This window comes from Drosophila biarmipes, chromosome X (genome assembly GCF_025231255.1).
Source record: "Drosophila biarmipes strain raj3 chromosome X, RU_DBia_V1.1, whole genome shotgun sequence".
In the NCBI taxonomy this organism is placed as follows: Eukaryota; Metazoa; Arthropoda; class Insecta; order Diptera; family Drosophilidae; genus Drosophila; species Drosophila biarmipes.
The window spans coordinates 20810842-20833925 of NC_066611.1; the positions used below are offsets into that span (position 1 = coordinate 20810842).

The window sequence follows — 23084 nt, forward strand, 5'->3', positions numbered from 1 at the left end:
CTTTCTTCTGGAGAATGAAACACCGAAGGGCTATGAGCAAATCTAATTTCGGTTCGGTTTTCCATACAAATGTAGATCCAACCCTTTTCCTAGTATGAAACATCATGAGCTTATGATCCGATCCCTTTCCCATGGGGAACAACGTTTAGTTTATCGAAGGCAAACAAAGATTCGATGACAGGCACAAGAGCCGAGTAAATCCAATTTCAGTTTACTGGCACTCGCTCCACCTACTCCCCTTTCCGTGGGGGTCTTATAGGGGACTCTCGTAGAGTCCACTTATCTGAATCGAACCGAATCGAGTCGAAATCGGGGCTGACGCTGCAGCTTATAAATAAAACGTGGAACCATTCCGACTGACCGATAAGCGGATCGTATGGGCCGCCACAAAGAGTCTAGACCGCATTTGTTTAACAACAATCCAGAGAGGTGGCAGACCTTGTGGGGAGCGGGGAGACGGGGGACATACTTAGTTGGCAAACAAATTGAGTGAAGTTGAAGCGGTGATATCACCCCACCTCAGCACGACCAGTTTCGCTTGAGCGGAAAACATGTCAAATAACATTTGTATTAACAATAATGACACCTCTATAACGATCTCCACGCGGGTGGGTGTGTGGGTGAGTTGGCTCGCTAACTGTTTAATTTTAGCCAAACTGGGGCCACATGACAGGCGAGTGGGAACCTTCCCAAGTCCGGATGGAACTCTACTTGCGGGGGGAGGTGGCAAACGGAACTGTGAATAATTCGCAGATTAACGGAGGAGGTTAGCAGAAAATAGGAAGCGAAACTACTCGCAGATTGAGGTCTTGCTAGCTATTAATTGTATATAATAAACGCATAGTTAAGATCATAGCAGCGTGGAGGGTAACTAGAACTTCCCAGGAACAGATGGTCGACGGTCATAGCTATTGCTGCCAGGGATTTGTGGCCTCTGGTTATTAGCGAAGCCCCATCCCCGGCGACTGACAGCGAAGCCGGTGCTTTCTTTTCCGACAACACGGCCGGCAGATGGCGCTGCCACTACTCTCAGCGCTTTCACTCGCCCAAATCCACAGATTCGAATTGGCCAAATAAAGCAAAACGCGCGAGTTCAGAGAGATACATCTAGTGTGTGTTGTCTGTGCGAAAAGTTTGCTTGTTTGTTTGCCCGCTGGTTTGCTGGTGTGCGATTTTTTCAAGAACTGGTCGCGTGGTCGCAGTCTAGACCTGCGTCTTGAACGCCTCTGCCTGCGCCGCTGCCACGGCCTCTGCCCCCTTCGTGCACTGAAAACAATCGCCAGCCTACTTCTTACAACACAAAAAGATCGGCCAGAAGGTATAACAACTAACTGGCTTTTTGTGCTCTAGAGACTATAATTATTCTTTTCCTTAAACAGAGACCTTTCCAGGGATTTTAATGTTAATTGGATTGAGATAATACCATACGATCTTGGGAACAACTTAATACAATGTAATATTTACTGCTTTATAATCGATAGCTATGAGATTACTGTTTAATACCCATATATTGGTTGACATTTATTTTGAAATAGGGTTTATAATATGTTGATGGACCCTCTTAACCTTATAAGTGCCCAAGAGATCTCTAAATAGATTCTAATATGATACTATTATGTGATTATTACTTTTAGTCGTTTAACATTACAGTCACTAAATGAATAATATGTATATATTTTATACCAATACATTGGTTGATAATTATTTTGAAAACAGATCAAATATATATTGAGTTTCTCCCAGTGTAGCTCTGCGCCTGCCTCTCTGCCCGAATGACGTAATTTCTAAAAGTGCCGGCCCGCGATAACCAGTTGCAGATGAAGAAGAAGAGGCTGACTTCGCACCTCTGCAGCGACGTCGGCAGCGGCAACCTGTTGGCGTCGCCGTCGACCGCGACGCGGCTGCGGATGGACCGCTCCGCCTCGCGCTCTGCGCCGCTCGCCCTCTCCCCCTCCCCCGCCCCGCCCCCGCTGCCGCCTCTTTCCCCGGATGACGTGACGCGCGAGATTTCGTTGATGTGCGAATGCTGATAAATTACTCCGAAGTTTTTTCGCTTTTTGTGTGGCTGTTTTGTTTTTCTTTGCTTAGCTGTCGTGTCAGCAGCGCTGACCTCCACTTGCTTTCTGTTTTCTGTTTTCCTTCTGCGCCGAAAATCTTTTTGTTATTGAACTAAACTTTATTAAAACTCAATTGGGAGGAAACCAAGAGGGGAAGGTCGGGGGTCACCCGGCACTGCCACCCAGCCGGGGCCCACTGTACAGGTAGGCCTTGCGGCCGACTAGCTCATGACTAAATGCTTCCTCGTTAACTGCCCATTAACCAAGATAAGACAAGAAATGGTCAGAGGAACGACAGATAGCAGCGTTTAGAGGGATTACAGAGCATTTCCCTATAGATAGAGCGGAGATAGGGCCGGAGAAATGCCCGAGGTGGGACGTGCGAGGTAAAAACCGAGATTACTCGAGATTACCACTATAGATCTGGATTCGATCTTACTGGGTCAAAGAACATGCTATCTGCACCGATATTGCTCGACCTATAAATCACCCTTGTGGTGCATTCTGTGTCCCAAAATACCCTTAAAATTTAACAATTTCGAGGTCAACAGGCATTTATTTTGAAAGCTAATACAACAAGTCAAGGCTCCATGACTAATATTAAACAAAACAAGAAAGGAAGTTAACTTGGGCAAGCCGAAGTTTGTATACCCCTGCAGTTATAAAAAATAATCAATAATTTTATTAAATTAAATCCGAAATTCTTAAAAATATAAAAATGCATATTCCCAATATTATAAGATAATATGTCAAAAAGCACCAAAGATATAATTTTTCAATATTATTTTACCACTAATTTTCCGATTGTTCCTATGGGAGCTATATGATATAGTCGTCAGATTTTGATCAAATTTAATTCGAAATTCAGAACTAATTTAAAAACGTTATATCCAAGCTTAGAAAGAAGACTTTTGGGAAAGTTTCAGCCCGATAGCTTCAAAACTGAGAGACTAGTTTGCGTAGAAACGGACGGACAGACGGACAGGCTTCTCCTTCACTGCGTTGCAAACTTCTGACTGAAATTATTATATCCTCTGCAAGGGTATAATAATGAAAAGGTGGAGAAAGAGTATTGCCTTTTGAACAACATAGGATAGAATTTCATAAGAATTAGGGATCTCCCTGGTCAATCTTGCTTTCTCACACCCCAAGCTACCAAACGGCATCCAAATTCTGTGCCCTGAAGGTGCGGAGGGGCTTTTCCAGCACTTTGCTGCCGGCGCTAATTGCCGTCACTTGCTGCTTTTTGCTTCGATTTTATGGCGATTTCGATTCCAATTTCGCCACAATTCCGATGCCCCTTCAATATGTACTGTGTGCATATGCATATCAAAGTGACCCAATTGCCGCTGCCGCCCAATTGCGAGCCGAGCATCGGGGGATGGAATATACTGTGCGGATGGCATCTGGAATCTACAATCTAGAATCTAGAATCTAGAACTTTGAGTTGTGTCATTCTCAGCCGGCGCAGGCGGGCAAAACATGTTTTGTTTGCTTTCGTGGACTTATTTGTGTTTTCGGCTCCGCCGTTAATTGCTCGCCTCTTATTTTGGGTATGACATCGCTCAGGTGAATAGAACATGGCTCTGTGAAACGCCAAGCGCAGCCGAGTTCCGAAAGTGGAGCACTTTCGAGGGCCGTCGCCTGCATTTAAAAGAGCCCAGCCAGCTGCCATGGGAAACGCAGAAAATAACTCAGTTTTCGGCTTTTGGGTCTTTCGCTCTCGGCCTTTTGATCGACGGACAGCTGTCAAGCGCCGAGCGTGTGGGAAATGACAATGCAGGCCCGGATCCATGGGTGATATATGGCCGGCAATCGTCACCACATCGGTGGGGCCGGGCCAAAGCTCGGATTCGTAGTCTCAAGCCCAAAATGATCTCATACACGTAACGCAGGGGGATACCTAGCCTTATGCACAGCGCATATTATATTCCAGCCAATTATCGGAGCCACGGTCATTAGTGCAGGTGGAGTTTTTGCCTCACTGCCCGAAAATCGTTTGTTGTCTCGAATTAAGTTTGCTTAATTTCAAGCCGAGGATCGTTAGGTAGGCAGCTGTAAGCAAGGCTCCTTACCTTACCAAAAGTTATAGAAACCGAATCCCTAAGATACAGTGCACCTGAGATACACTGTTTCTCCGAATCAACCAACTTCCAAGATAAGCACGCTCCACAAGAGTCACTTTTCGCAACAGATGGCGTTTTCCCGTCGCCAGCGACCTTCCTTATAGAGAGACTTCCCCGGCGAACCGCACCAAGCTTTGCATATTGAGTACCTCGAGGATTTATCGGCACATCTATCTCCGACAATGGGGCAATTACCACGGCTAATTACGCCGGGCCCCGCTCCCCGCCCCCGAAAATAAGTCCCTTTCGGCGGCGATCTGGTTTCGCGAGTGGAAAAGTGGAAAAGCGCACGAGCGTAGAACAGTTACCAAGGCCAGCGGCCCACGGCGGTGCAAACTCGTTCGCCGGTAACTAGATTCCCTCCCGATTTGCATACACAGCGCACGGCCATCCCCCCTCCTGTAACTCTTTGGGCCTGATCACGCCCCCGCCCCGGTCAGCTGTCCGGCCGGGATCTTCGGGCGGCGCGCGCCGGGACCCACAAGCTGGCCACTAGCTCCCCGATAAGAGCCTTTTGTTTGCTTACAAGCCACTTGGCGCAGCTACAGATACAGCTGGAGATAGATAGGTAGGCGTCTAGGCAGGTACAGGCAGCACCCGCTAATTGGCAGGCGTTGGGTCTGGGCGGTGTCGCTTGCAACCTATTCAAAACCCCAATATTGTGCCAGTCTATTGGAAGCTCCGGGTGATAATTGCGTGGTTATACATGTTTTGGGAGCTGTTGTATTATTTTAAAGGGCTTTTGGTAGCAGCGGAGTGCATTTTCATGAAGAATTCGCTTAGCCAGAGTAATGGCAAGACGATTTCCTGTAATTTGGCTCTGGAAACCCAAATATCTATTAAAAACTGGGATGATACATATTTTTGAAAGCTATCGGAGATCTTTACAAAAGCAGAGTGCATTTTCCTGAAGAATTCGCATAGCCTGAGTAATGGCAAGACGATTTCCTGTAATTTGGCTCTGGAAACCCAAATATCTATTAGAAACTGGGGTGATACATATTTTTGAAGGCTATCGGAGATCTTTACAAAAGCAGAGTGCATTTTCCTGAAGAATTCGCTTAGCCAGAGTAATGGCAAGACGATTTCCTGTAATTTGGCTCTGGAAACCCAAATATCTATTAGAAACTGGGGTGATGGGGGATATTTTTGAAAGCTATCGGAGATCTTAACAAAAGCAGAGTGCATTTTCCTGAAGAATTCGCATAACCCAAGGAATTCCAACCACAGTTTGCCATGGTTTGCATGGAAAGTGCCTCCTTAAGGACCGCAAAAGTGCACCTGAACACTTTCCCACGCCAGAAGTGCAGTGGGTTCTACCACCGCACTTGGCGTCACTATCGATTGTGCTGTTGAATAATAAATGGGGGTGTTTGGGCCAAGTCGCTCGACCCTAAGGCGCTTTGCTTGTGGCCCCGACGACTGTATCTCACAGATGCGCCGGTGCAGCTACAGTTGCTGGCTAACTGTTATGCAAAGGCTGCGGGAAAGGTTGCTGAACAGTGCGAAAGTGTGAAAGTTACGCGGAGTCGGGGAGAGAGCGAGAGAGACGGGGCGCGCGGCGCGACAGAGAGGGCCGATGGCCCGTCCGCAGCTTCCCCCACGTTTCACTCCGCGCATTCTGGGCGAGACGGCAGAAATTACCTCAGGTAACAGGGAATTTGGCTCCTTTTTCGGCTGGGGTCTTCTGCTCGTCGCTGCTCCTTGGTGCTGGCGGAGTGTTCGGGTTCGTTGGTTGTTGTTGCACCGGCGAAAGAGCACGTAAGACACTTGGTGGCAGAGGTGTGACTAATCCTGTGGGTTCGCTCTGCCTTTCTTTCGGGTTCTGGCGTTTCGAGCGGTTGATAAACAAATAATGGTGTGTAAAAAAAAAGGCGATCGTTGCTGCTGGGTGGTGTTGTTTTCACGGAGCGTCGGCACGTTGCGATCGATCGAGCACCAAAATCAGACTGAGGTTTCCAATCAGAATCAAAGCCGCCTAAAGTGGCCGCTGCCGCTTAGGCGCTGTCGTCACCGGCGCACGACGGCGGCGGCGACGCCGGCAGCGAGCCGAGATATGACCGAATACGAAAAAGCGACGAATACGAAGATGACGCGACCGCCCAGCCGCACAGTGGCGCAAAGCGATCGAACCGGGCTTGAAAAGTTACTCTATAGTGGGTATCGACTTTCTTTACTCGGGGAACCAAAAAGGCAATAAATGTGCTCACAATAGCGCATAGATCTTGTGAAGAGGTAAGCATACATGTTGGGGTCACCAACTTCAACTAGTAATGCCATGCAAGGTAGATTTCCCTCAGAAAACAGCCTTTACTGTAGGAAGCAAACAAATATATGATACCATACATTCAAAGAAGTAACCCAAATGGTTTATGAATGTCGGGGTCACCAACTCGACACAAACTAGTGACTCTTAAGTTTGTTCTTTGAGCTTAGAACATTAGAAATATTTAAAGATAATCGAAGCGTACCTTCATGTGTGCGGAAGGAGAAGTAACACTAACGGTTGGGTCACCAATTTCATGACGCCATAACTTGGTCGAAAAGTGGGATCATGAAATGCTATATCTTCCACAATTCAGCTCAAATAGAGCAGGAAACCATCAATACAATATCCGATTTTCCTTTTTCAATATTTTAGACAATAAGTAATATGCAAGGAAATAAAGTCGCAGACCGACAAGTGAAGGTTTTGATAAGCCCTTGGGTAACCCTTGGGTTTGCGTATTGATTGCGAGGAAAGTTTTGTGCCAGCGTTATTGGTAACCCAGCACAATCGGTCACCAACCCGTGCAAAGAGCCCTTCAATAACATTTAGGTGTGCAATATTTGTGGGCATTGCTCACTCGCTGCGATTGCACCGAAACGTGTTCGATTTCGGGCCTTTGTGCAAGGAATCCGTGTCCGTGCGGATCGGCCACAATAAATCACTCGACCGCCGGCCGGAGGTGGGTGTCATTGTTGCAGTATGTTAATAGACACCTTTAGCTCGAAACTATTTGCAGCGCTTTTGGAGAGCACTCGAGCCGCTGGCGCCCACCATTCCCACTTCTATTCCAATCGAATCGTTACGCTTCGCATTCGAATTCGAGCGGGCGCCAAATTACTCATCGACGTTGGCGCAGACGGTGCGCAGACGCAGACGTCGTGGCTAGACGCTCGGCCCAATTCACCCCAGCGTCTGGCTTCGTGGCCCACTGTCCACTGGCCACCGACCACCGACCAGTGGCCACTTGCTGCATTTGGCCATTTGCCATACGCGGGTGTTTTATTTACTTATTTCCCCTCCCCTCGCAGCTCCGTGTGTGCCAATTCAACTTTGGCTCACTGATTTATTCAGCAGTCGACGGCTGGCGACCCACGCGATTTTCGACTCGGGCCTGAATCGAATCGAATCGAATCGACTCGAATCGAACTCGGGCTCGGGCTCGAAGCTGAATTGAATCGCCTCATGGCCAAGAGCCGCGGATCGTGGCCAGCCAACGCTGCCGTCTGGGGTTTTGTTTTGTTCTGGACCGAGATCTGATCTGCCAGGGATGCAGGCGCTCCACTCTCCACATAATACGCCTTAAACATTGGATGCCCAGCATCATCTTTGACCTATCTCTGTCATCATTAGGCCTCTTTCCCCGGCTAATGTCAAACATTTCACTTTAAATTTGGCAGCACTGGCTTCCCTCGTTAATTCACATAAATTCCTCTTGATAAGATAAGCGAGTGTTTTTAATTTGCCCGGCATTTGATAAGGTTTAGTGACAAATCATCGCTTTGATTGCTATTTATGTTCATTGGCAGTTCAGCAGCTGTCTTCGCACCTCGGAAGCTTGTTATCTCGGAGATACTTTCGGAACTTATGGGCATTTCAAATTAGTTTAGGCCTAACCTTTATGTTAAATTAAGTGCTTTTGAGTGGACAAGAGACCGCTGAGACATAGTTATAGTTCGTTCGGAGGCATTTCCATAGTTGGTGAGCCATCCCTGGTCAAGGAGGAAGGGAGATTAGCTGGCTGGGGAAAAGAGAAAGGAGGAGGGGCAGGGGGAGCAGGCCAGCAGCGGTCAGCGGGCTCAGAGGCCACGCTGAAATTGATTCATGGCCCATGAGTCATCGTCGCAGGCTCTTTATCAGCCTCCGTCGCAGTCGCAGCGCAGCCGCAGCCTCCAATTTGTCCTCTCCCCGTCCCTCTCTGTCTTTGCCTCCCTCTCTTTCTTTCCCCCACTCGCCATCTCTTTCCCTCCCCTAACGCCGACTGCGTGGGCTCTCGCTCGTCTGCCGCCGCTTCTGCTCTCGTCTGGTGTTGTCTCTCATACCCTCTATGGAGGCATGAAAATGCAGACCGAAGTTAAGGACCCTGGTTATATCTTTGGGATGCATATATTTTTTGTTCTAGATCTGATCAGTTTAGAGAAGAACCATTAACTTTTTGTTGTTGATCCCAATGGTCAGAGCTTCAGTTGATGTCAATCCCTTGTAGGACTACCTTATAAAAGGGATCTCCATCCCAGATCCCATATCATATCATCAAAAACACAGTTTAACCATGAGATTATTGATCTTAAAAAACTACTACCTTATAAAAGGGATCTCAATCTCAGATCCCATATCATATCATCAAAAGCACAGTTTAACCATGAGATTATTGATCTTAAAAAACTACTACCTTATAAAAGGGATCTCCATCCCAGATCCCATATCATATCATCAAAAGCACAGTTTAACCATGAGATTATTGATCTTAAAAAACTACTACCTTATAAAAGGGATCTCCATCCCAGATCCCATATCATATCATCAAAAGCACAGTTTAACCATGAGATTATTGATCTTAAAAAACTACTACCTTATAAAAGGGATCTCCATCCCAGATCCCATATCATATCATCAAAAGCACAGTTTAACCATGAGATTATTGATCTTAAAAAACTACTACCTTATAAAAGGGATCTCCATCCCAGATCCCATATCATATCATCAAAAGCACAGCTTTAACATGAGATTATTGATCTTAAAATGATATGAATGAAATTGCTGAGCAAAGTTAGCCACAAGAGGGTATTCCAAAGCCAACTAACCAACCCATCTTGCCCTCCGCCATCCTTCTACTCCCCACTAATGCAGATAGATAGATCATTTTTTGGCCGGGTCCCCGATGCGCCGTCGTCATCGTTTTTCCATTGACTTTTCTAACGACTTTTTAACGATTATTGCCAGTGTCTGGGCCAAGTCAGCGACTAGCGGCCCACGCCGCCGAGTGAGCCACAGTGGGCAACCCCATAAATGACCCAATTTGGCCAGGTTGAACCGGGCTGGGTTTGGCTTGGCTCGGATGCGACTGACTAAGCGAGTGAGTGGATCTCTGGCCGTGGATGGTCGGATCGCCTCTGGCCAGTTCTCGGGGGGAGAACAGGGCTTTAAAGGCAATGCCCGTTGGCAGTGAGCTGGGAGCGGGAACACACGAGTGTGCAACTGCGGCCAGAGGCTACCCATTGGAATCTTAGGAACTTTAGGGGTTTTTAGGAACTTAGGAACATAGGATCCAGAACTTACCATTTTCCTCAGCAACTCCTCGCTTTGTATATCACCCAGATCGCATTCCACCTCCATGGCAAGCGCGGCTGCAAAATAAAAGCAAATGGACATTACAAAAGATTAGGACTTAGGGGTTTTCGATTCGGCGATGATGCAATTCCCTAGCTGCACATTTCTCATGTTGATTTATCTGATGATTATAATTTGTCGCTGCTGCCAGGGGCTACGCAAGTCAACTGAGTAATATCAGTTGCCATCGATCATGATCAGTGTTACGGGCACTGCGACGAGGCGAGCCAGAGTGGGCTTGGATGGACGGAGTCGGACAGAACCGAGTAGAGTCGAGTGGAATCGCCCAGAATCGGTCAGAGCCCCACACCCAACGAGTTGTGACATTTCCCCCGTAAATGGCCAACTGCAAACATGGACTGCGGCGGCTCACACATAAAATTCGAAAAACAATCGCGCAAATGGCAGAGCCAAGTGCATCGCCACTACACGGAGCGAAAGTGTGATCGCTAAAAATGCATTTGAACTGGAAGTCCTATTCCATACGGTGTACTCTAAGTTACAATACTTTATTATATGTTTTTTTGATAGATTATAGCTAATTTAAGATATGGTCTTAAAAAATGGATGCAGTCAGTTTTTTAGTTGTTAAATTTTACTCAGGATTCCTTATTGATCCTCAGAGCATTCCTAAGCCAAAACACCTGATACAAACAAGCAGTATTTTCTTCCCGTGCACTTGAGTTGCCAGCTTGATTAGCACGGCCACAACATTTTGGCTTCGCTTTCGGTTAGCATCAACGGGCTCGGTCAGCTGGCAATGCATCCAAGGGGAGACGAGGGGCTGTTCGCCGGGTGAAGCTCGGCCAAAAGCCAAACAAGTTCAAAACCACAATTGGGCAAACACTCGTTGGCCCCTGAGCCCCATTCAATCGAGCAATTGAACTTGAAAACCGAGCCAGCTTGGAGGAGGCACCTACGGCGACCACTTCGAGGGAAGGGGTCCAGGTGGGACAGGTGGAAAAGTCTGGTCAAGCTAGCAACCCCCTGCTCAAAAGTAGCAATGAATCGCCGCAGTTACATTTTTGTAATCTCTGTGTACCAATTTTCATACGTTCGAAATGGTTGTTTTCCAAATATGCTTCGTTATACCTATAGTACTGCTCCTCCTCCCCTTAGCCATGACAATTCAAAGACAATAAGCTAATCCAACACAAATCAAAGCACTCAGACGTCAGGTGAACATCCATTTAACGCATTTATGGGTCATCCATCATAGCAGTGGCCCAATAAAGATATACACCCGACCAAAAGATACTCTTTGTATCGCGATCCGTGTGTCACGCCTTATGCAAAGCGCGTGGGCTGGCGTGTGGCCAATGCCCCAAGAACGCCGATCGCCGATCGCATAAATTCATATTTACCAAAACGGCAAACGAAACCGTCAAATTTTGCTTTCGGCCAATTAAAAACCGTTTTATTGTCGAAAGTCTGTCAGCTTTGGTCAGTCAAGATTTATGGACGCAATAAGCAAGATGCCAATTCCTTTCTGTTTAAATCTGGGCTTAGATTAAATCCAAAAATACTCATTTCCATCAGTTTTTGATCGTAATATCGCCATAATCAAGGCATACAGCTAAAACACCGACTGTTTTGCACAGCCAAGTCCCCATCACTATTCGTCAAATCGAGGCACACATCAAAAAGACCGACTGTTATGAGCAGCTAACATCCACAACTATCAATCCGCATTACTTTTCAAGAAATTTCTTTTTTACCAATTTTCGCATTTTTTTATATAATTTTTTCGAAAAAATATTCAAAAAAATATCTTTTTAGCTTTAAATTCCAATCGATTGGATTTTTAATTACGAGCTCAACGAGGTATCGCATTCCTCAATCTGACCACATTTCCAAATTTGCCGACGAAAATACTGATTTTTTTTAGTCAAAAATAGGACGCAATATTTTTGTACAAAAAATTTATTTTTCTAAGCCGTTTTTGAGTCGTAGTTTAGCCAAATCAAGGCGCATTTCAAAAAGACCGACCGTTATGAGCAGCTATCATCCACGACTATCAATCTCCATAACTTTCCGCAAAATTAATTTTTTCAACAATTTTTTGCATTTTTTGCAGGAATCAAACAATTTTTTTTAAGAAAAAAATTTTTTTAAATAATTTTTTTATTTTTAAATGCCAATCGATTTTGAATTTAATGACGAGCTCTACGAGGTATCGCTTTCCTTGATCTGACTTCATTTCGCCATTTGCCGATGAAAATACTGACTTTTTGTGCTCAAAATAGGGGGTAATATTTTTTGAACAAAAAATGCGTATTTTCAAGTCGTTTTGAGCAGCAAACAACCACGACTATCAATCCCCATCACTTTTCGGGAAATTTATTTTTTCACCAATATTCGCATTTTTACAGATGGCATCAAATTTTTTCGAAAAGATTTTCAAAAAATTATTTCTTAAGATTTATATGCTAATTGACTGGAAATTTAATTACGAGCTCAACGAGGTATCACACTCCTCAATCTGACCACATTTCCAAATTTGCCGACGAAAATACTGATTTTTTTTGGTCAAAAATAGGACGTAATATTTTTCTACAAAAATAGCATTTTTCAAGCCGTTTTTGAGTCGTAGTTTAGCCAAATCGGGGCGCATATCAAAAAGACCGACTGTCATAAGCAGCTAACATCCACGACTGTCAATCCCTATCACTTTTCGGCAAATTTATTTTTTTCATCAATTTTTGCATTTTTGCAAATCTTCAGGTTTTTTTTCGAAGAAATCTTCAAAACGTAAACTAAACGCCAATTGATTGGGAACTTAAACTCGAGCTCAGCGAGGTATGACACTCCGTCCTCTGGCCCCAATTGGCAAAATGATGGATCGTAACGTAGATGTAAGTCTGTGGACTAGTGTCATGCGTGCATAATATTCCAGTAAGACGCCGCTAGGTGGCGCCGGGCGGCAGGAAACCGCAGAAATCACCGCAGAACTGTTAGAATTCCGCCCCAACATTGTAGTCGGTCTTGGTCCCCGCCACCCTCCGAGTGCGAGCACCCCTCCGCCACACCTGTACCACCTGCGCAATGTACTCACCTGTTGCTGCTGTTTCGCTCGGCTTTTATCGGAGAGACGTCGCCTCGAGGCTTTGGTAACTTTAGACGGGACGAGACGCGCAACAAACGTATGTGTTTTTGTGTACTTGGCAAATATTTAAACAGTAAATAGTTTAATTTACGGAAAGATCAAGTTGCGGCTGGTTCTCCGGCGAAAAGTTGTCAGCGACTTGCGCGCGGTTAAAAACGCGGGCGCTGCCTTCTTGCCCTGCGATTGCTTGATTGATTTGCGGTTTATTTGCTTGTTGATGTCGAATGCGCCGATAAAACACAGCTATGCGAAAAATATATGTTCTTAAGACAAATATTTCACAAAAGCGAACACTGGTGCGCAAATTGCACACAAAACAGGCAAAAAAACGAAAAGCACTTTGAAAGGACAGTTTTTCAACGTTCGACGAGTGGGTTGTGCGGCAAGAAAAGGGGGCGGAGGGCTGAGGGGCGTGGCTGATGCGGTTGGCACGAGCGGAGGCTCTTGACTGATTGCAAGCCGCTGTTGTTGCCGCATTTAGGCGCGGGCTCTCTCGGCCGCCCAAAACGCCGGCGTCGACGCCACTGCCACTTGCCGTGGCTCTCTACACTCGCGGAAAGTGGGGGTGAAATTTCAAAGAATTAACATAACTGGGAAGGTTTTGCCTTTCAAAAAGGGAAAACAAATTGTCAAAGTCAGCAGGAAGACTGCCCATGAGTTCGCAAAAACAATTGGCGCCCTTCTAACGTGAATTCTTGGGGAAGCCTACTAAAAATGGACTTTCACATTTGTAATGGTCATATAAAACTTGGGATTTGAGTGGGATTTAAAAGAACAAACTATACACAACGCGTACTGATTATAGGATTTATAGAATCTAACTAAAACTGTCAAATGCCTTGTATAATAGTGCCATCGAGCAGGGGGCTCCTATTCCTTGGCATTCCAAAGAGTATAAACTATGTTTAGGAATGATTTTGTTGCAGTGTACATCTCTGGCCTCTGCTGATCCTGAGAGATAAGGAGGGCGAGAGCGCGCGAGAGAGCCGCAGAACTTGATAATCCCTGCTCATTTGCATGACTAATGACCACTGGGCGTGCAGGTGGGAGGGGCGTAGTGGAAGGACAGGAACATGCATAAAAAGTGATTAAAAAATGCTAAAAAACGAGAGCATAAGCAGGAACAAAAGTCATTGCCTGCCAAACCCTTCGCATGCTTTTCTTATGAGAGTTTGCCATGGCAATACAACAAAAGTTCGCATTCCCATTGCAGTTTTACCAAATTTCATTTTCAGGTGGAATGAAATAGGCAACAGCTTTTGACCACATGACAGCATTCTTTGTAATGGGGGACGGAAGCGGGCGTGATGATAGAGCTTAAGATAAAGATAAAGATAAAGATAAAGATAGGCATAAAACTGGGGAAAGAGGGCCAGATCGGATGGCCTTATCGCCAATGTTTATCACAGAAAATGAAAATGGGGGACGAGGCTGAGGCCAAAAAAAGGGGAATGCCACAGGGTCAGTGGAGCAGGCTTTTTCGTTTTGGCCAAAACCACCTTATTAGCGATCTCATCATCAGTGCACGCACCTGCGCCGCTCTCTGTCTCCCACACGTCCGATGTATCTGTATCTGTATCTCGTTCTCTGTCTGCGGGGTGCGTGAGTTGAATGTCGACGATCAGCGATCATTGTCAGCCGCATCAAGTCGCATAAAGATTGCACGAAATGCTGTAAATTCTAGGAAACATTTGCTTATGCAACTGGCACAAGGAAAACAGCCGCATCAGCAGGAGCAGCGGCAGAGAAGGCAGTGCTACCAGCAATACTGCTGGCAAGACTATCTGCAACAGCAGCAGTGCCAGTGCTAGCTGCTGTGCCAAAATAAGGGTTTTCTATCAAATAACTTTAGGATTCTATAGGGTCGGTCACCCAAAGAAAATGGTGAAGCGTAAGGAACTCCCTGCGACAGCAAAAGATGCTCATGTTGCTGCTGCAGCAGCAAATGTAGCAACAGCAACATGAGTGGTTTCAGCCCTAAACATTAGATTGCTGCAAAATGGCACCCTGCAACAGCAGCAGCCGCAGATGTTGCTGCTGCAGCAGCAACTTTAGCGATTTGCAGCCCTGAAAAGGCATGTTTTTTTAATTTTTGTCTTGCCCGAAAATGCTGCCACACGTTGGACTTGCAGAAATATTGCTAATGCCAAACTAACGCCTTGCAACCGCAACAGCTGCTGATGTTGCTGCCGTGGCGCGTTGGCCGCCCTTGGAGGAGCAGTGAAAGCCCGTTCGGGCCACGTTTTATTGGCCACTTTTGGACACTGTCCTTGCGCGCCTGTCTGACGTCAGCACGTAGGCAGTTGAAGAGGCGACACGGCGACAACAACGACAACACACGTCTGCAACATGTTGCCGCTGCGCCGTAAATGGCCCGGAGCAACTTCAGCAACAGCGCCAACATCACGCACTGTGTGCACAATGACAAAAAGTGCATCTGATTTTGTCTTTATTAATTTATTTTAAGTGATTCACGGCAGCAACTGAAGCCGAAAACTGCTAAACGACGAAACGAAAATGAAAACGAACCTTGGAAGTCCCAAAAACGTCCACTGATTGATTTGAATTGCATTGCATCGCAGAGAAACTGGCGATCCAAAAAAGAAAACACGCCAAAGAGCACCCAATTGGAGTTTCACCTTAGTGTTTGCTGAACAATCGATAAGAAAACTGCGAACATATGTGTTATTATACACAACTCTAGTTTTCGAAATATGGAGTCCATAGAGTAGAGGCTCCAAGGCATATTAAGCACTTCTTTCATCCATAAAGAAGGAAAACCCATTTAAACATGAATGAAGTTACTTTATTTGAACTATGTATAATGTACTGTATATATGTGTTAGGCATATATTTATGGTGTGGAATTGGTTGTGGAATATTCGCAATGAACTCTAAGAACTAATCAGTGCTAAATACAACTTAGTAAACTCATATCATATCAAATATGGGACGCGGTGATAGCCGCTAGCTGTCTGTACGATCTCTCTACATACTATATGCTATATATGCTATATATTGGCGATGTATTCGATAGTTCGATGCTCGATGATATCAATATGAAAGCAGCAATTCATCAAATGTGTGCAAAAATTCAATTAAAAAAATATGGTTATGATATGTGGTATGCGGTATGTGGTATGCGTATGATAAATGTATGTTTATGTATAATATAATGGAATATCTGGGCGATTTACAACTATGCTCCCTATGTGCGTAGCAGGCTCAGTTTAATAATGAATAATTCAAATTAACATCACATCAAATTCGCTGAATGGAAGAGATTAAATGGCCAAGACGAGTGAGACAAGTCTATCGAAAACCGCCCATCCCCGGTCCGCTCCCTCTCTGAATACGCCTAAACCTATAGCAATCTACGATCTAAAGTTGTATGCAACACGGCTAGTAATAAAAAAAGACAAATTCGAAACCGAGAGAGATGGGGAGATGGGCGATGGTTACAAGCTAACTAAAATAAACAATATACATATGCTAAACGGGAGCGCTACGATTTTGGCACAGCTTACACTCGCATGTCTGAGGGATGGCGTGGCGTGGCTTGAATCGAATCTGGAATCAGGAATCAGGATAAGCCTAATACTAGTAGGTGTCTTGGGTCAAGATTCTCTTGTAGCTAACACTAAAACTAACTAACTGGCTAGCTAATACATATGATGTACGGCGATCTATGGGGTAAGTGCGTACAAATACGAGTTGGAAGAGCGGAAAGGAAGCTACGATTGCAATTGTGGTTGATGCTGTTGTTTAGGGTTCGAGCAGCTTGAACGCTATTACAATATATCTATAAAAAAAATATATCATAGTCAACGAGGATTGCACACACACTGAGATTATGTAGGAAGTAACTTATCGACGAATGGAAGAGAGTGATCAAGGTGAGGGTTTGCTTTTGCTTTTCAGGGGCTTCGGTGGGTGGGTGGTTGGTTCTGGCGTGGGACGAGAGACGAGGGACTCCCTTAATCCGTCACGCCCAGGTGCACCAGCTGCTGCATCGTTCGCTGCAAATAGGTGGGATCCGGAAACATATTGAACTGCGTCTTGTGGTCCACACTGTTCCAGATGACCACATCCTCGCGTCCGGTGGTCACCGATCGTCCGATCGAGAAGAGCAGCCGACGGTCAAAGGCGATCTTGAGGAACCGCAACACCTTTCGCCCCAACGGGCAGTCCGGCAGATAGCAGATCCGAGGGAATCCGACGGCGAAGAAGGCGCGACCGGGATGCGGATGCTCCTCCGTCTGCAGGCCCGATGCAATGCTTTGAGGAAATAGTGGTTATAAATAACTACTTCGAGTAGCCAAAGCCATTCACACTCACTCGTAGACGATCTGTATGGTGTTCTGACCCTCGTGCCCAGGCAGATTCTTGCTGATAATACTCCAGGACATGCTGCCTAAGGGCTGATTGCCCACCTTCTCGCCGTAAACGATTCCGCACACAGGGCACTCGATGAAGAGGTTCTAGGGAACAGAGAATATAGCGAATGATAATGCTGCCTTCTCTTTCTGATTGAGGGAATCGCTCTTTCTCACCTTGTTCATTTCATTCTGCTGGGCAATTATCATGCCGTTGAGGCACTGCAAATGCATCAGGTGCTGGCAGCGACTCAGCGAGATGGCCGGGTTCTGGGCGGAGTGCACCAGCTCCTCCATGCACATGGGACAGGGCTGGGCATTGGGCCACAGCGGTGGCTCCACCACCTTGACAAATCGCGATATCATATCGCTGGCCGGGTCCACGCCCACAATCGAACCGGCGATTGATTGTTGCTGCTGCTGCGCCTGCTGTTGCTGCTGCTGCATCTGCAGCTGTTGCTGTTGTTGTTGCTGCTGCTGCTGCTGTCGCGGATGCAGTGGCAATGGCGGCGGCACCGGCGCTCTTTCACCCAGCGACGATGGCGGCAGCGAGGGCACGAAAACCTCATCGCTGCCAAGCGAACAGTCCAGCAGATCATTGACCGATATGGCGAAATTCCTGCTGCGCAGGCTTTCCTTGCTCTCGTGGCTGAGGTAAGTGGACACGGTGTCCACGCTGGGTCTCCTCCGATGCGATTTCACGCTGTTCGTGTCCGTGTCCGAGGCCCGCGTCCTCGATCTCGAGCGATGCGAGCCCATCCGGCTGCTCCTTTGCGATTGCAGCGATCCCTCGGAGCAGCGACTGTGATGGCTGTTCATCGAGGCAGTCAGCATGTTCTTGGCGTGCGAGAAATGGGCATGCGACAGGTGATTGGCGTGGTGCAGGGAGGCCGACGAGGAGGACGAACTGGCACTGGCCGCTGTGGCCATGTTCGTGTGCTTGGTGCTGCTGCTGAAGATGTTCAGGTTGTTGAGTATCTGGCGCAGATTTGTGGTGGAGATCTCGCTGTGCTTCTTAGGCGGCTTCCGCGGCGCCGTCTGATGATGGATCTGATGGTGCTGCATCTGATGCTGCTGCTGGTGATGAAGCTGTTGCTGCTGGTGCTGTTGCTGATGCTGATGCTGATGCTGTTGCTGCTGCTGCTGTTGCTGCACTTGATGGCTGGTGGGCAGTGGATGTTGCTGCCTGGTCATGGGCACTCTGTGCAGACTCTTGGTGTCCCCCAGCTTGGGCAGAGTGTTGTACTGGCTGCTCCCGCCGGCGGCATTCGACTTGAGTTGATTGGCTTGCTGTGGCGTCAGCTTCACTAAGGGATACGGCGCCTGCTGAGTTCGCCGGATGCTGCGCATGGGTCCGCTGGGCTGGCGCAGCTGGGTGAGATTGCAAAAGTTGATGGTGTACGGCAGACCGATGTGGGTGTTGCACAAGTCCAACGTTTGTTCGCCCTGCGGGGGAAGGGGAAACATAGATTTAGAAAATGTGGTTGATATACACAATGTATATTATACGTTTGTGATAAGAATTTTTGCGGCTCAAAGAGAGAGGAACCAACGTGTCAGTTGTGGGAAGTACATTTTTTGCAATCCTCTGAGAACGATGCTATTCCCTACAAACTAGACTCTGTAATTTCTTCCTCAATCCTCTTCCAATTAGAGTGCAAGCTATGCCCACTTCGAACTCCGTAACTCACCCTGGCCCAGGCGTCCTCGATGATGCACTGGACGTGCATGTTGTATGGCCGCCAGTCGTTGTTGCTGTCGGCACTGCCGCCCGACCACTCCCACTTGGTGCCCTTGCCCGCCGGCGAGCTGGGTGCGTAGAACATCCGGCGCACGCCGATGGTGAGGAGCCCGGATCCCGCCGACTCCGCCTCCGATTCCTGGGTCATGGTGCGCACGTTGACGTAGTACTGCTCCAGGCTGGGGTCCGCGTCGCTCAGCATGACGCGGGTTAGTTTCTTGGCGTGGGCGCGTTCCAAGTGCTGCGACACCGCCGGGGAGTAGGGCAGCCACTTGCCGCCCCGCGACTCGAACTCCCAGACGCAGACGGCGTGGGCGTGGTTGACGGGCGGACCGCCGGATCCCGAGGAGGACAGGGCCATGGACCCGCAACTGGAGGCGGCGGATCCTCCGCCGGTGACGACGGATCCGGAGCCGGACCCCGCGCTTCCGGCGCTGCTGGCCATCGCTGGAATGTGTCCCTGTTATCCCTGCAGTGAGCCCATTTCCAGTTCCAATCCCATTTCCACTGGCAACTTCTCCTGCTCTCTCTTTCTGGCGCCTCTCTCCGTCTCACTCGCACGCGAAGATGGGCACAAAATAAACAAAGAAATTAAAAATGGTGGCCTGCTGCCTGCGATTGCTAGCCCCGATATTGCACGGCTTTCATTTTCCCGGAGTTTTCCTTCTGGTTTTCTAGTCACTCGGCGTGCCTCTGGAGGGGCTGAAGAACTCGCGTTTGACGGTTAAAACGGTTTTTTAAGCATTTAGCGCAAGCGCAGGCGAGAAACTTTTTTGGGCAGCGAGTTGGAGAGAGACAACAGCGGAAAATCGCTAAAAATAGCCAGGCGAAAATACCGCAGGGAAAATATGGCCACCAGTTGAGTGTGGTAGTTTCAGGGCTGGCTTAGCGGGTTTCCAGCTAGATCTGGCTACTTTTTATCAAAGGGCGGTATTTTTAAGCTGTTTGATGTCATTGACCACCGTGTTTGGTTTTTTTTCTGTTGCCCAATAGTCCAAGAATTGTTGCACAATAAATGATATTAATTAATGGCACACATTTCTGCAAATAATTAAATGGTTTTAGATAGTTTCTTGGTTCGATTGCATTGATTCGACTACCAGCACTGGCGGTTTCCCAATTTCTGCTATTTTTCTCACTAATTTCTAGTATTTTTCGGGATTAGGTCGTCGCTGCCATTCGGCCACTCGAATCGACTCGATTTCTAACACTGGAACTGCCATTTCCTTTCTTTTCCGTTCCACGTTTCCGGTGAGTGCATGTGCCCAGCGAGCTGCTCTCGAGTTTAGTACTTAAAACCTCTTTTTGTTCTACTTGCAGCGAGTATTTCGGTACGTTCGTGGTCGTGTTAGTCCCAGGTAAAAGCCAGAAGTCCAGGAATCCGCGGAAATCTGGCCAGCGAAACAATGTGAAAAACCCTATTTTTTTATAACTTATTTTTTTACTGTGGGCCACAGGGCCAGAAATTAATGTGGTACTTGGGAAAGCAAAGTGTAAACAACGCATGGCGCGGACTAAGCACCCGCCAATCTGTTTTTCCTGTGAAATAAGACCAATTCAAGCCGAGTTTAACAAAAACGTGCCTTGCGGCCTGCCCTTGTGCATGCGTGAGGTGGAGTGCGTGTGTGAGTTGTGGAGAAGTGATAAAGAAAAGCCCCAAACGCCCAGAAACAACCCAAACTAAAGTAAATTAATTGAAGTCGTTCAAACACCGCAGTTCTGGTTAAAATATCAGCCGGAAAACTGGTTGTTTACAACCTATTTATCACACAGCTTTCTTCTCCTCACCTTGTTTGCACGTGTTTTGCTGGCCGGCTTCAGTTTTCCGTGTTTTCCAACGATTTTCGAGCTTACAACTAAGCATGTGCTTATTCCCGAGCCTAAAACTAACGAAAGCCATCTCTTTCAGCAAATTAAGCATCTGCTTATTCCGGTAGTAACCTTCAAACCGCTTGAAAATGGTTGTTAAGAAGGTAAGTGGTGGTCACTCGCCAGCATGATTCAGTTAACTAATTACCCAAATTTATTCGTCTACAGCCCAGGCCAAAGAAGAAGCCAGTGACCAAGAAGGTGGCTCCTGCCCCTCTGGCCGTGAAGAAGCCCGTGGTCAAGAAGGTCGTCAACCAGCTGTTCGAGAAGCGTCCCAAGAACTTTGGAATCGGTGAGTGACTGCTATAAGCAAAATCTATCAGCAGACAAATCCCCATAGCCAAAGTCCTATAATTTCGAAGTCACACAGCTACAATCGAATATTGTTTGCAGTCCGTAGAATCCTTGGTCATTTGTAAGGCAGAACATTTTGTAGTCCTCAACGCCCATAGTTTGTAGCATAAGCCTACCTTGAACCGTATTGTAATCCACTGATTCTCGCACCTTCCAGGCCAGAATGTGCAGCCCAAGCGCGATCTGTCCCGCTTCGTCCGTTGGCCCAAGTACATCCGGGTCCAGCGCCAGAAGGCTGTGCTCCAGAAGCGCCTCAAGGTGCCCCCACCAATCCACCAGTTCAGCCAGACCCTGGACAAGACCACCGCCGTGAAGCTGTTCAAGCTGCTGGAGAAGTACCGTCCCGAGTCGCCGCTGGCCAAGAAGCAGCGTTTGAAGAAGATCGCCGAGGCCAAGGCCAAGGGCAAGGACGTGGAGCCCAAGAAGAAGCCCAGCTACGTGTCCGCCGGTACCAACACGGTCACCAAGCTCATCGAGCAGAAGAAGGCCCAGCTGGTGGTCATTGCCCACGATGTTGATCCTTTGGAGGTGAGTTTTCCGCTGGCTCAAAGCACTCGGATCATGTTTGCACTGGTCTAGGTCTCGTTGCAATGATGTTAAACTGAATTTCTTCAACTGAAGGCGTCCCGCTCTCTTTCGAGAGGAGGGAAGCTGCCATGTGGAGATTTGACGCCTGATTCTTTAATTCCTTTATGAGTGTGCTTATCTCATGGTTGGTTACAAAGCTAGGGATCTGTTTTTTTTCCCAGAAATCATTGGTGGGCCTATCAAACCACGCTAAGTCGTGACAAGTGAATCCCTTGTACTTTTCATAGATTATCCAACCTTAAAGGCAGCCCAAGCTTGTAACCAGCCACGGGATTATGCTAATCAGAAGTAAATTACTTCATAGCCACGGAATTAAGGGCAACTTGACGAAACCAAAAAGGCAGACTCCGACCACGTGGTCTTCCAAGACACCAACTAATGCGTACTTCCCCTCTCTGCCGATGCTTTCAGCTGGTGCTCTTCCTGCCCGCCCTCTGCCGCAAGATGGGCGTGCCCTACTGCATTGTGAAGGGCAAGGCTCGTCTGGGTCGCCTGGTGCGCCGCAAGACCTGCACCGCCCTCGCCCTGACCACCGTCGACAACAACGACAAGGCCAACTTCGGCAAGGTCCTGGAGGCCGTCAAGACCAACTTCAACGAGCGCCACGAGGAGATCCGTCGCCACTGGGGCGGTGGCATCCTCGGCTCCAAGAGTCTGGCCCGCATCTCCAAGCTGGAGCGCGCCAAGGCCCGCGAGCTGGCCCAGAAGCAGGGTTGATTCAATCTCTGAAGCCGATCCGATGGTGGAGACTTTTAAGTACACACGATGGATGAAATGATTTGGGCCATGAGTTTGATAACAAATAAACATTTAAGTGTACAATTTTTTTTGTTTTTTTTATCGAAGTGTCTGTGAGAGTGCTTGGACGAGCCGGTGTCGCACCGGCGTTCAATAAATCTAAGTTGTATCCCCATGTCGCACTTTGTTTTCCGCCGAGAACTCTGCATGGATTTCCAACTGGCTGGTTACCCAAAATCGTGCTAAGATGGTGTGTTCTGAATGATTCCTCGGGCTCATTTTATTTGAGCACTGAGGCGATGCCCAAAGTTTGGTTTTGGCCCTGGGAAGCTTCAAACATCCGCTTCTTTGTTGGACAGTTCTCCAGATGGCTACAAAATATATGTGCTATCCAACTATTTTTAATGGATTTATTTATACTCTGAAACGTAAATACGGATGTGGGAATAATACAAGGAAGTTACTAAAGGTTCGACCTTCGAGTATATTACCTTTATCATTTCAAATTTGTTGGCTAGTGCTGTCTGCAGTAT

At 47.3% G+C, this 23084-nt stretch overlaps 3 protein-coding genes across 13 annotated transcripts in view; 1 reads left to right on the forward strand and 2 right to left on the reverse strand.

Moving 5' to 3' along the window:
* Positions 1-6135, reverse strand: part of LOC108023337 (serine/arginine repetitive matrix protein 2) — a 35534-nt gene extending 29399 nt beyond the window's left edge. For 10 of the 11 annotated variants that reach the window (XR_007764564.1, XM_050888756.1, XM_050888750.1 and 7 more), the window contains exon 1: positions 5828-6135. The gene's annotated coding sequence lies outside the window, so the exon portion shown is untranslated. The remainder of the gene's footprint in view (positions 1-5827) is intronic. The other variant, XM_050888753.1, reaches the window with a different exon arrangement.
* Positions 6136-15669: 9534 nt separating this feature from the next.
* Positions 15670-19809, reverse strand: LOC108023643 (protein deltex). Its single transcript, XM_017093259.3, has 4 exons — positions 18953-19809; positions 17439-18707; positions 17224-17366; positions 15670-17163 (listed from the first exon to the last, which is right to left on the reverse strand). Exons 1-4 carry the CDS (start codon positions 19445-19447, stop codon positions 16863-16865), a joined length of 2208 nt encoding a protein of 735 aa, XP_016948748.1. The 5' UTR covers positions 19448-19809; the 3' UTR covers positions 15670-16862.
* Positions 19810-20229: 420 nt separating this feature from the next.
* LOC108023594 (60S ribosomal protein L7a) lies at positions 20230-22635 on the forward strand. Its single transcript, XM_044093153.2, has 6 exons — positions 20230-20253; positions 20323-20360; positions 20912-20975; positions 21040-21163; positions 21383-21753; positions 22225-22635. Exons 3-6 carry the CDS (start codon positions 20961-20963, stop codon positions 22528-22530), a joined length of 816 nt encoding a protein of 271 aa, XP_043949088.1. The 5' UTR covers positions 20230-20253; positions 20323-20360; positions 20912-20960; the 3' UTR covers positions 22531-22635.
* The last annotated feature ends 449 nt before the right edge of the window (positions 22636-23084 follow it).

What these genes read in the sequence shown, in the direction of transcription:
- LOC108023643 (XM_017093259.3), bottom strand. Translation starts at nt 19,447, where the DNA reads ATGGCCAGCAGCGCCGGAAGCGCGGGGTCCGGCTCCGGATCCGTCGTC. An exon ending in AGCAGAATGAAATGAACAAG is followed by an intron (nt 17,367 to 17,438) that starts GTGAGAAAGAGC and finishes TCTGTTCCCTAG; the next exon opens with AACCTCTTCATCGAGTGCCC. An exon ending in ACCATACAGATCGTCTACGA is followed by an intron (nt 17,164 to 17,223) that starts GTGAGTGTGAAT and finishes ATTTCCTCAAAG; the next exon opens with CATTGCATCGGGCCTGCAGA.
- LOC108023594 (XM_044093153.2), top strand. An exon ending in TCCCAAGAACTTTGGAATCG is followed by an intron (nt 21,164 to 21,382) that starts GTGAGTGACTGC and finishes CGCACCTTCCAG; the next exon opens with GCCAGAATGTGCAGCCCAAG. An exon ending in ACGATGTTGATCCTTTGGAG is followed by an intron (nt 21,754 to 22,224) that starts GTGAGTTTTCCG and finishes CGATGCTTTCAG; the next exon opens with CTGGTGCTCTTCCTGCCCGC.